The sequence below is a fragment of the Pyxicephalus adspersus genome, chromosome Z (genome assembly GCF_032062135.1).
Source record: "Pyxicephalus adspersus chromosome Z, UCB_Pads_2.0, whole genome shotgun sequence".
In the NCBI taxonomy this organism is placed as follows: Eukaryota; Metazoa; Chordata; class Amphibia; order Anura; family Pyxicephalidae; genus Pyxicephalus; species Pyxicephalus adspersus.
This window is the reverse complement of record NC_092871.1, coordinates 591,937-603,542: the sequence shown is the minus strand read 5'-3', so window position 1 is coordinate 603,542 and position 11,606 is coordinate 591,937. Positions and strand designations below refer to the sequence as shown.

General features: G+C 44.6%; 1 protein-coding gene across 1 annotated transcript in view; it reads right to left on the bottom strand.

Annotated features, from left to right (window-relative positions):
- LOC140343761 (sodium/hydrogen exchanger 2-like) overlaps nt 1-10,029 on the bottom strand; it is a gene marked incomplete at its 3' end in the record, with an annotated part of 14,593 nt that extends 4,564 nt beyond the window's left edge. The window contains exons 1-5 of the mRNA XM_072430629.1: nt 9,828-10,029; nt 7,470-7,930; nt 6,533-6,537; nt 5,729-5,946; nt 1,466-1,662 (exon numbers count right to left, since the gene is read on the bottom strand). Of these exons, the coding sequence (XP_072286730.1) occupies nt 1,466-1,662; nt 5,729-5,946; nt 6,533-6,537; nt 7,470-7,930; nt 9,828-10,029 (1,083 nt within the window). The remainder of the gene's footprint in view (nt 1-1,465; nt 1,663-5,728; nt 5,947-6,532; nt 6,538-7,469; nt 7,931-9,827) is intronic.
- Between the last annotated feature and the right edge of the window lie 1,577 nt (nt 10,030-11,606).

Here is an 11,606-nt window from a genome sequence, read left to right as displayed (position 1 = left end):
CACCAAACTGGTGACCCCATGTCTTTATGGAGCTGGCTTTGTACCCCGGGGCACAGTCATGGGGAGGCAGAAAAGGGTCTTCACCAAACTGTGACCACAAGGCTGGAAAAGCACAAATAATAATTAAGAAATGATGGTGGGGGGAAGGAAGCCTTAATTCTTGCACCTTCCCCAATGCTCCCCCCCCCATTTGATGGCTTTTCTGTATATTATGCCCACTGGTAATTTCTGGTTGCTAATTAAAGATAAATAAGTGGACTCGGTAACTTTAACGTTGCTGCGTCTCTTCCTGGAAAGCGGTGTCGGCTCAGTGATTGTTTTTACTTATTTCTTCGAGTAGATCTTTGATTAATTTTTTTTTTCATTAAAAAGTCATTAAAGTGTGTGATGCAGCTAAGGGAGCGGTAAAACATACTCACACTTCTGAAGAATTCTCTGCGCAATCTTTTCTCTGTGATCTCCGCACAGAAAACAAGAGCTCCCCCCAGGCCCCAATACCAAATTACTTACTGACTTCATAGACTTTAATTTAATGATTTGCAGCCACGCTGCTTCCACCGCACTATAAGAAAGTGAAGGAAAGAGACGTCCCCAGGAGGTGGCCGGGATCTCAGATATGAAATGACATCAGCGGCAATCTGCACCGTGGCACAGAAGAATGGCAATACTTCCCAGAATCCTTTGCTTTATTCCCCCTGGCTTAACATATCTGCACCCGCCGCTCCTACCGTCCCTCCTAATAACATTCGCTGCCAGATCTTCCATAATGCATGGAGACCTGACTTATCTCTGCTGCAACTAAGCTACACCTACAGGTCTAGTCCCTCCCCCAGCTTGTAATTGGACAATAATTGTATCACTCTGCTCTCTCCTTGTTAGCATATGATTACATCGGCACATCTGACTTGCTTCTGTGCTGCTTCTCTCCCTGTCAGTCTGAGCTCTGCTCTAATGATTTTTTATATACTACATGTCTCATATCTCTGGTGGGGAGTTCCTGTGTCACCGAGTCTGGGCATTATGAGGTTTCTGTTTTTTGATTTCTGAATTTTTCTTTTTTTACAAAAAAAGCAATGGCAGGGAAGATTGGAAAACTTAAAGTAGGCAAAATTGGCATCAAGGAACTAGTGGGAGCTCCGACTGCTGCAGCCTACAAAGACATATAAAGTCATTGGGTGACCCCAGCCCACCTGGCTCCATCTTAAATTAAATATATGTTTCAGGTTTGACCCATAACTTTGCTTTGTTTTCCGCTAGCGTTTGCCTATAGACAGGTACTAGATGCTCCGCCCTCTTCTCTAGGATACCTGGGTTCAGGTGAGGGTGTGACATCATTAGCCCGGCCCGGAGTCCCCCCAATCTGCATGGAGTATCTCTGTATTCTGCCTCTCACTCTCTGCCTCCCCCGACCATCCATTGACCATCAATGAAGCAGAACAGACAAATCTGCAGACACCGAATCTACCTGGACAAAGACGGTGAAGAGGATGACCACTGTGGTGGCCGCAATAAAAAGCCTTTTCTGCGGGAAGTCTGGGAGAAGGAAGACCAATGAGAAGCAGATGGCACCTCGAAGACCTCCATAGGAGATGATGAACTGATCCTTCACCGTGATGGAAGTCAGTGAGATTTTATTCAAGATGCCGGTCAGCACCACAACACCTAAAACACAAAACAAATTGATGAATGCCAAGCCGCCTAATCATGGAAACACAATAAATGGTTGGTACATTTCCCCAGGCTGAATAAACAAACACAATACAACAACATAATAAATAAATAAACACAATACAACAAAAAATAAATAAATAAACACAATACAATAGAATAATGAATGAATAAATTATCCTGACATCTGGAGGAGAACTGTAATAAATATAAATTGTGGGATGGCATGGCGGCTCCTGGCACTCATAACACTCATCAGCACTTCTGAAAGTCACCGGACACAACAACTGCGATGTAAAGATTCTATGTTAGGAAATGTTTCAGAGGAACAACATAACTTCTGATAAAACATGGAGTGCAGAGAATATCAGTAGCACTGAGCTGATCAACTGAAGATGGGAGAATTAACTTTTATCTGAACTGAGAAATTAGACCAAACCAACCAATGACACCAGAACCAAGATCACACCAACCAATGACAGAAGAACTGAGACCAAACCAATCAATGACACGAGAACTACCACTTCACCAATCAATGACACCAAAACCAAGACTATACCAACCAATGACACCAGAAGTGGGACTACACCAACCAATGACACCAGAACAGAGACCACACCAACCAATGAAAACTGAGACCAAACCAATCAATGACACCAGAACTAAGACTTTACCAATCAATGACACAAGACCCAAGGCCACACCAACCAATGACACCAAATCTGATACCACACCAACCAATGACACCAGAACTAAGACTGCACCCAATGATAACCCGAGAAAGAGGAAAACATCAACTGTTGACCCAAGTACAGAAACCACACCAACTGAGGCTGCAGAACCGAGATCACAACAACTGACTACCTGAGAACTAAGACTGCACCGTCTGATATCCCAGAACTAGGTCTGTATCAAAGAACAATATGCAAAACACTCCAAGTGATAACCCAACATCAGAGATTGCACCAATGGGTTGAGAACTGGAATCTAACCAACCAATGACATGAGAGCTGAAGTCCAACCCACCAGTGACGCCACAACTAAGACTGCACCAGCTGATGGCTCCAGAACTGAGACCTAACCAACCAATGACAAAGGAACTCTGAGACCTAACCAACCAATGACAAAGGAACTCTGAGACCTAACCAACCAATGACAAAGGAATTGGTGGGGTAATTTATTCATAAAAAAACGATACTTGGTGGTAACTCCGGCCCCCTGGGGGCCGCTTTCTGCAATCAGCCTAATTTTATGAAGACAAATCAAACTATTAAATATTGCGCCCGATGTCTTTTAATCTGCATTGTCTCCATCGGTTACAATTTATTCATCAGCTTGTCTGTTTCTCAATCCCTGCTCCCCGTCGGACGCGTATTGGAAAAACAGAATAAGAGCGAGCTGCTTGAGATTGATTGAAATAGAGATTTACACTCAGCTAAGAAGTCATCAAAATGTTTTGGGGGCTGAAAACTGAAAACTTTCTTCAAAACTCTGCTGGTGTGGGACAGCCCCTTCCGGAACGTGAGGTCCCAATTCCCAAGTTTTATTGGTATTTGTATGAATCAGAGGGGGGAGAGTCCTCACTTTACCAAAATTTCTACAAAAGTTGGGTATTTTCCTGTTTTGGTAGTTTTTGGTATTTTTAAAAAAGGGTTAAAAAACTCCATTCCACTTCAAGGACTTCTTCACACATATAAATCTCACATCTTCTCCCTGTTTGAGTGCCACACCCCTCCATCTCTCGGCTCCTGATCCCATTTCTCTGACTGAGGTGTTCCTAATTGTCTCAATGCCCTCTTAGCTTTTGTATTCTCAGGCTTTATCAGACTCAATATAGATTTGTCATTTTCCTGGCTTCTAAATCCATATTCTGACTTAAAATAACAATTAATATTAATTAAACAGGATTTATATAGCACCAACATATAACGCAGCGCTGTACATTAAATAGGGAATGCAAATGACAGACTAATACAGACAGTGACACAGGAAGAGGAGAGGACCCTGCCCCGAAGAGCTTACAATCTAGTAGGTGGGGGAATTTCACACACAATAGGAGGGGAGATATGTAGTGGTGGGAAGTAGTGACGGTTTCAAATGACAGAAGAAGAAGACAGGTAGGCAAGTTTGAATAAATGTGTTTTGAGCTCTCTGTTAAATGAGCAGAAAGTAGGATCAAGCCGAATAGGACGAGGAGACCATTCCAGAGAGTGGGGGCAGCTCTAGAGAAGTCTTGTATCCGTGCGTGTGATGAGGTTATGAGTGAGGAAGTCATTAGTAGATCATTGGAGGAGCAGAGAGAGCGGCAGGGGGAGTATTTTTCTATCAGGTCAGAAATGTAAGTGGGACAATAACTGTGTAGGGATTTTATAGAAAATATCAGATGGTCTTATCTTCCATTCTGCATACAGTATAATTCATATCACCATAAATCTGACACAAACGTTTTATTCCTATAGGGTAACCTCAGTTAGGGACCCTCAAAGTCTGGTAACATGGGGGGGGGTTTCTTTTTTTATAAATTCATTTTTTCAGATAATTTATGTTATCCAACACCCTGATTTGCACTTTTATGGCCCAATATTCCCTGACAAACATTTATATATTGTATAAGCAGAGGATATTTAGAGGCGTACAAATGATTTGATGCATCCATAAGCAGACCATTCACTGCTCCTGATTTTGCATCCGTCACATCCGGTGTATAATAAACACATGTGACACTCTCTCTGGTGCTGACTTTGTACTTTCCCAATATATATGTAAGGCCTTGGTCCAGCACCAATGCAGCCAGGACACCAATTCCCCAAAGTAATTCTGGTAGCTGGTTACACCATCCCAGCACATGGTTGCCCCCAGGATGACATCTGGGGAGCAAGGATTGGCTAAGGACCAGGGGCCAATAAACTTGGACAAGGCCAGGACGTAAGCAATGACAACCACAACATCAATCAGCAACAGGTCAGGGTCAGAACTGAAGGTCATACACAGGAAACAATTATTCCAATGTGAAACATGGTCAGAGTTAAGCAAAGGTCAGGGTAGACAGCAGGCAGAGAGACCTTGTCAGTATTCAGGAAAAGGTCAGGGCAGGTGGCAGACATAGGGGTAGTAGGGGTTCAAAGGGGCAGGTGAGGGAGGTCAGACAAGGCAACGTTCAGCAACAATCTAACAGAAGATACAGAAACCCTTAGCATCAAGAAGCTCACACTGTCATATGCAAGGTGGACTGGCCAGGTGCTTAATTTAATCACTGGTCAATCAGGAACAAAGAGCAGAACCTGGAGCAGCTGGGACATCATTGCATAAAGCCAGCTGCCCCAATGAATTGTAACGAGTCTATGGAGCTTGTAGTTCTGAAAAATGGCCACTAGATGGCGCATGCTCATTAGACTGAGTCAGGTGTATGTGTGTGAATGTGTGCGCCCATGTAGTGTTACCTGTCCAGACAGTGGAGCAGTGATTGGTCATCTGACAATGACGTGTCAGCAAGGAGCAGGTAAGTGCACTCTATAAGAGTCACATTTACTTTTCCTCCATATATGACAGTTTTTGTTATTCTTTAGCTGCATTTGGACTCTCTCTGTCTCCTCCCTGGACACCTCACAGGAGCTCACAATACCAGCAATATTCTAAAGAATAAATAAACTCTAAAATGATTTGTGTGAATAAAGTTTCACCAGCAATGAGGCTCATTTACTAAAAAAAAAGTAAAGGATTGTTCACTGTGCAAAGTAATTGATCGCTGAGCTTAGTAAATAAGGCAAAATCACATTTATGTCACAATCCACCAATCATATGCTAAGAATAAATGAATGGTTGGGTAATAAAGTGAATGCAGATTCATCCTATTTGCTAATAATATATATTGATTATTGAATGGTTTTCTCAGTAGTGTAATCCCAGGGATAATCATATTATAGATACAACAGAATATAACTTGTTCTGGGCCGAATATCTGCTGATAATAAAAGTAAATTACTCATTGGACGCTCAGTGGTGACATCACAATTCAGTAAATTAGGTCAGAGATTGATTGGCCGGTTGTGGCCCCACCTACCTAGGGCCCTCCAGAAGAGGCAGCAGAATAGGGTGAGGGCGATGAAGGTCCAGTTCCAGTCATGGTTGTTCCCCACCGTGTAGAGGCCGAGGAAGAAGAAGATGAGAGTCTCACTCACACTGCTCCACATCTTCATGAAATATTTCACCGTGGTATAGGACTTCTGCGATATATTGGCCTCCACATAGCGCTTCATACTCACCGAGCAGGCGATGATTCTGCAGAATACAGAAATATCAGAGGAGACACCCAGAGGAACCGGGGAATGAGCTCAATTGTAGGGACTGAAGGGTTACCCAATAGGGATCACTGGGGAGGGAAAATCAAGGCGGCTCCAAGGGGGGGAGAGGGACCCTGAATGGCTGCTGGGGGTACAATAATAACAAATATTATTACTATGGACTGCAGGACAATGAGAAATTCTACATTCGGCCCCTCGAAACCAATCCATATATCACATGAGTCATCAAGTTATACAATTATCATTTATCATTGCATAGATAAAGCACACAATTGGTTAGTAGGGATTGGGTACACTATGGATTCCCTCTGCTGGTGGGAGGGACAAATTGTAGGAAGCAAATAAGCCTGAAATTTAGGGGATTTCTTGTGGCCACGTTGTGAAAATGACGGAGTTATTGCCTTCTTGTTTCATTTCCCATTTTTCCAGTTTGGAGGATTTGGATTTTTGGGGTTTATATACAGCAGAGGCTGAGAATGGTGATTAGTAAATAATATTATCGGGGGGGGGGATTCACCTGAGCTCAGTGAAAAGTCTCCGTTCCTTTATAAAACCGTCCTCACATTACCTGTATAGGAATAAAGAATATTTTTATATATCAGTGAATATATCAGGGGTTTATGTGGGCCCTATCCTCATAGGAAAGTGATTCTGTGTATACCAAGAACAGTGCACCCCCCCCCCCTTTATATTGGGGGTATCTAGGCGGGTGACTCCCGGTGTTGGGGGGTATCTAGGCGGGTGACTCCCGGTGTTGGGGGGTATCTAGGCGGGTGACTCCCGGTGTTGGAGGGTATCTAGGCGGGTGACTCCCGGTGTTGGAGGGTATCTAGGCAGATGACTTTCTGCTGCAAGGGGTATCTGGGCAGATGACTCTTGGTGTTTGGGGGTATCTAGGCAGATGACACCCAAGAGTAAGAGGGGGTTTGTAGGCAGATGATTTCCAAGTGTTGGGGGCTATCTAGGCAAATGGCTCCCTGTATCTGGAGTATTTAGGCAGATGACTTCCTGGCTTGGGGGGTATCTAGGCAGATAACCCCCCAAATGGAGGGGTATGTAGGCAAATGACTGCCTGGTGTTGAGAGGTATCTGGGCAGATTGCTGCCGGTGTGGGGGTTCACTTGGCATATAACTCCCTGGTGTCTGTGGGTATCTAGGCAGGTAACTCCCCAATATTGGAGGTATGTAGGTAGATGGCTCTTAGAGTTTGGGGTGATCTTGGCAGATGGCCCCCAACAATCGGGGGGTAGGTAGATGAACTCCCCATGTTGGGGGGTATCTAGGCAAATGGCTCCTTGTGTTGTAGCTGGGTTGTAGGCAGATGACTTCCTGACTTGGGGTATCTTGGCAGATGGTCTCAGGTGTTTGGGGGTATCTAGACAGATGACCCCCCACAGTTGGGGGTGTATGTAGGCAGATGACTCCCTGGTATAGGGGTATCTTGGCATATGACCCCCCCACAGTGGGGGGGTAACTAAGCACCTCAGCTCAGTGGCTCACCACAGTCACGGCGTCGTTCAGCAAGGATTCACCAAATACCAGGATGTAAAGTTTTTCATTCACATGAATCTCCTCAAACACGGACAGGACGGCCACCGGATCCACAGCGGAGATGAGGCTCCCAAACCAGAGATTATGGAGGAGGGAGATGTTCTGTAGTCCCAGAGCCTCCACCTGGCACAGGCCATAGAGGGAGAGGCCAATACCGCAAACGTTCCAGAGGGTTCCCAGCACCGCGTACCACAGGATGGGGCCAAAGTTCTCAAAGAAGGGGCGAATAGGCAGGAAATACCCCGCGTCCAGGACGATGGGGGGCAGCAGGTAGAGGAAGAAGATGTCGCTGTTCATGACCGGAGCCTGTTTGTCCACTGCAAATATAATTCCCCCCATGACCAGCCCCACGATGACCAGGACGCAACTCTCCGGCACCACCGCAGTGACCCGGCTTGACAGATGAAAGCCTGCCGGAGAAAGAACCAAAAGAGCATTACTGGGGCCGGAGGTCTCCCACCCACAGGAAAATAAAAAAGAAAAAAAAAAATGATATAAAATATGAATATAAATAAATAAACATTTAAATATGATAGAATTTCCCCAACCAGGGGAGTGAAACAGATTCTCGAAGGATCACACAACCGCAACCCCCCAAGACCCTTTGGATACAATATCAGCTTTTGTTTCTGCATTCAGCAATTTCCCCTGCAATACTTTTTTCTGCCACTAGATGTCCTCAGTCTGATGGTCAGCTTCAATTAACCCACCTCCATTGAGCCCAGGTGGTCTGGATCTTACTACTGCTTGTATCATATAAATACAATTTATGGTGTAATAACAATTACAGAGCTGCATTCATTGGAGGCTATCTGCCCAGACATTATGTTCTGGTTTTGGCTCTTCCCTCCTTGCACACCCCACTCTACCAACGGCCGAACCTTCACCCACCACCTGGGGGAGCCACCTAAGGACAATGCACTCCACACCATCCCCCCACCCCATCAATAGGATTCAGGCAGGGGCTCTAACCCTTCCCATGACTTGTTATAACGCATTGAAGTCATTACTATAACCCATTATCAAGGCGTCAGAAAGCAGAATTTCCCCCCCGAGATGCTGTTTGTTGTCACCATTAATAATAAATCGGATCCATTAGTTCTCCCCGGACTCCTTAATGGATTCAGAAGGAGTTTTCCGGATGTTTCTGTAATTGCTCATTAGAAAGCTCGGCACCTTCTTTATATGGATATCGCTCTGTTCTCCGATCTGTTCACACAGCAAAGAATTTGTCTCCTCCCTCCTATGGGTGAACTGTCAGGTGAATGTACACAGCCCGGTATTCATGGCTGGTTTATTGGCTACAGTAAAGTTTAAAGGGTGACCCCACCTTCAGTTTATAAATGGTGTCACCTCTTCTATAGTTGCTGCAGAAGCCAATCTGTAAATTATTGATTATCGCAATGTTCAGCCGGCTGGCAATTTATAAAAATGTCTTCCTGGGGGGGTCACCGAGGGGACGCCCCCATTAGGATGGAATTTGCTGGATTCCTGTGATTGGCTGCTTTTCTTATATGGGACGAGCGGAGTGATCTTTTATTTTATATTGGGGTATAAGGAAGGGTATGTAGTGGGGGTGGGGGTATATTTGGGGTTGTTTCCTTCTTTAATATGCGGTATATTTCTATGAATGATTATTGTAGCGTCATTTGTATCATTGTACTAAGATAATAAAGAACATAAACGGACATTTTTGAAGTTTCTGTAACCATCAGATTTCACTCCCAATTTTCCCCAAATCTCCCGGCAGATATAACAGAAATAATGTCACTCTGTATTCACTGACACACAATTCAATGTATTTATTGTTCTATGTAAGGGGAATGCGGAGCTGAATGTGATTTGTTAGCTTCTTAGCCCACTATAGCAGAGCTCAGACTGGTGGAAGGAAAAGCAGCACAGGGAGCCAATCAGTTGTGTTCACACGCTAAGAAAGCACATTCTGATAGGAGGAGAAAGCAGAGTGCCGGGGGGTGAGCTCATTACTGTGCTGTGTCCTTCTATGTTCAGTATCAGGCTGGGGGGGGTCTGGATTGAATGTTGCTGGTTGTCATTTCATTGTAGAAAGTACTGAAGGGAGCAGCTGCAGCACCTCATTATAGGAACCCTAATAGGAGATTCCCAGAATATTACGGCCCCATTTCCTACTCTCTGATTGGTTGATTCTCAGATACAGTCAGAGCCTCTGTGAGCTTCATCGGGCAGAGCCCCCCCCCCCCCCCCCCCACAAACCACGGCCATTCCATAAAACCATTGGGGCCCCTCCATTCCTCAGCTCATTTTCTTAGATCAGCGCCATTATCTCACCGATTTTAGCGAGTGATGCCAACATAATCCATAGCGTTATCTCCAGCGGGATCTTGACGTGTCCATAGTCCATGGAAATGATGTGCAGCCCGGATGTAGCGTTGTGTTGGGGGACGTCGGGGTCCCTCTGTGTCCCCTGATGAAGGGTCTCCCCAGACGAGGGGATGAGGAGGGAGAAGACGAAGAGAATATTGTTCCTCATGCTGCTGATGGCTGCACAGACACTGAGATCTCGTATTGTTCAGGGAATGAAGAAAGCTGCTGCCAGAAACACACAAAGCCTCCGGTACCTTGCACCTCCCGATGGAAAATTCCACTCTTATTCTCTTCTCCGGATCTGTGGAATTCCCTTACAGAATGATGATTTCATGATCCAACCAATGTATAATTAATAATGGCCGGGAATAGATCAATGAATCTGTGATGGATCTCAGTATCCGGTCATCTAGCATTTAGCTGGACCCATTCTTGTAATGCTGAAAACGTTTCGCAGCTTTCCAGGCTTCATCAGTTTGAACTCCGGCTGAATGGGACATGTGACTTATGCCGTAATATCTCTGGTCACATGACCTTGTCCATTACCCTGGGGTTAGCGCTGGCTCCGTGGGTGGGGGTACCATTGGGGTCAGCATTTTCTGGCTTTTCTATAAACCCAGGAGACATTTAGGGCCCATAACAATCTGTTCAGTGCTTTGATATTATTATTCATTATGTCACACAATAATTGGTGTTCAGTAGGGCAGCCCAATCAAATGTCAAATCTACCCCGCTACTGCCATGCTTCCTGGAGTGCTATAACGCAGATATGTTGCATTGGTTCACTGCATGCCAATTAAAGGACTGGCGCCATAGCATAGTTACATAGTTCTCCAAGACTGGAGATGATAAACTACCATGGGATAACCTGGGAGATCCAGCAAACCTGGAATGGGTTTCTTAAAAATCATTATTCTATTATGTGGCAAACCTTTTCATTCCTGGACTAAATCCATTCTAGGTTTACTGGATCACCCAGGTTCTCCTTTGATAGTCTTCTCCAGTTTTGGAGAGCTTTAATACATCAGCCCCATTGTGTGCGTATTTGTATGTCGCAGAAACTTACATGTTACCTCAATGCAGAGACCTGGATTGACCTAAAACCGAATGTTATCCTAAATTATCACCTGATGAAGATATTCAAACTTAACAAGAAAAATGTAATATATTGCAGCGGTTATATAGATGGGGTGTCTGCCTTAGATTTCCTTTGTTGGATAAAAGGTTTTTTATAATAATCCCAGTTGGTCCAGCCACAGGCCTGGTAACTTCCTGTGGGCTGAAATGAACTGTAAATTCCCCCACCAATCTAAAGAAATAAGGTTTGATGTTAGTTGGAGGAGAGCAGCCTGGGGTGACAACCATGCTTGTCCTTAGATACAGAGCAGTGAGTGTTGTCACCGTATAGGAGGAAGTGTGTTACTGGCAGGATCACTGGGTGAATATGAAAAAAGAAAATGAATGCAGATGTCATATCTTCCTGCTATAAATTAGAATATTTGTTTATGGGTTTAGATAAACTTTTATGTCATCATTTCAGCTCAGCGTGGGATGCCAGGATACATGAGGAATGTCTTTCCCGTCATGTGGATCACCGAAATATAAAAGCAGGAAGAGAAGAAGGAACGAGATGGTGATACAGCTGAGGGCAATCAATGTGATCGGACAGAAAGGATCTTCCACTTTATGGGGATGTCAGATCTGCAGAGAAGAAGCAATTACAGAATCCAGAAAACCACAAAA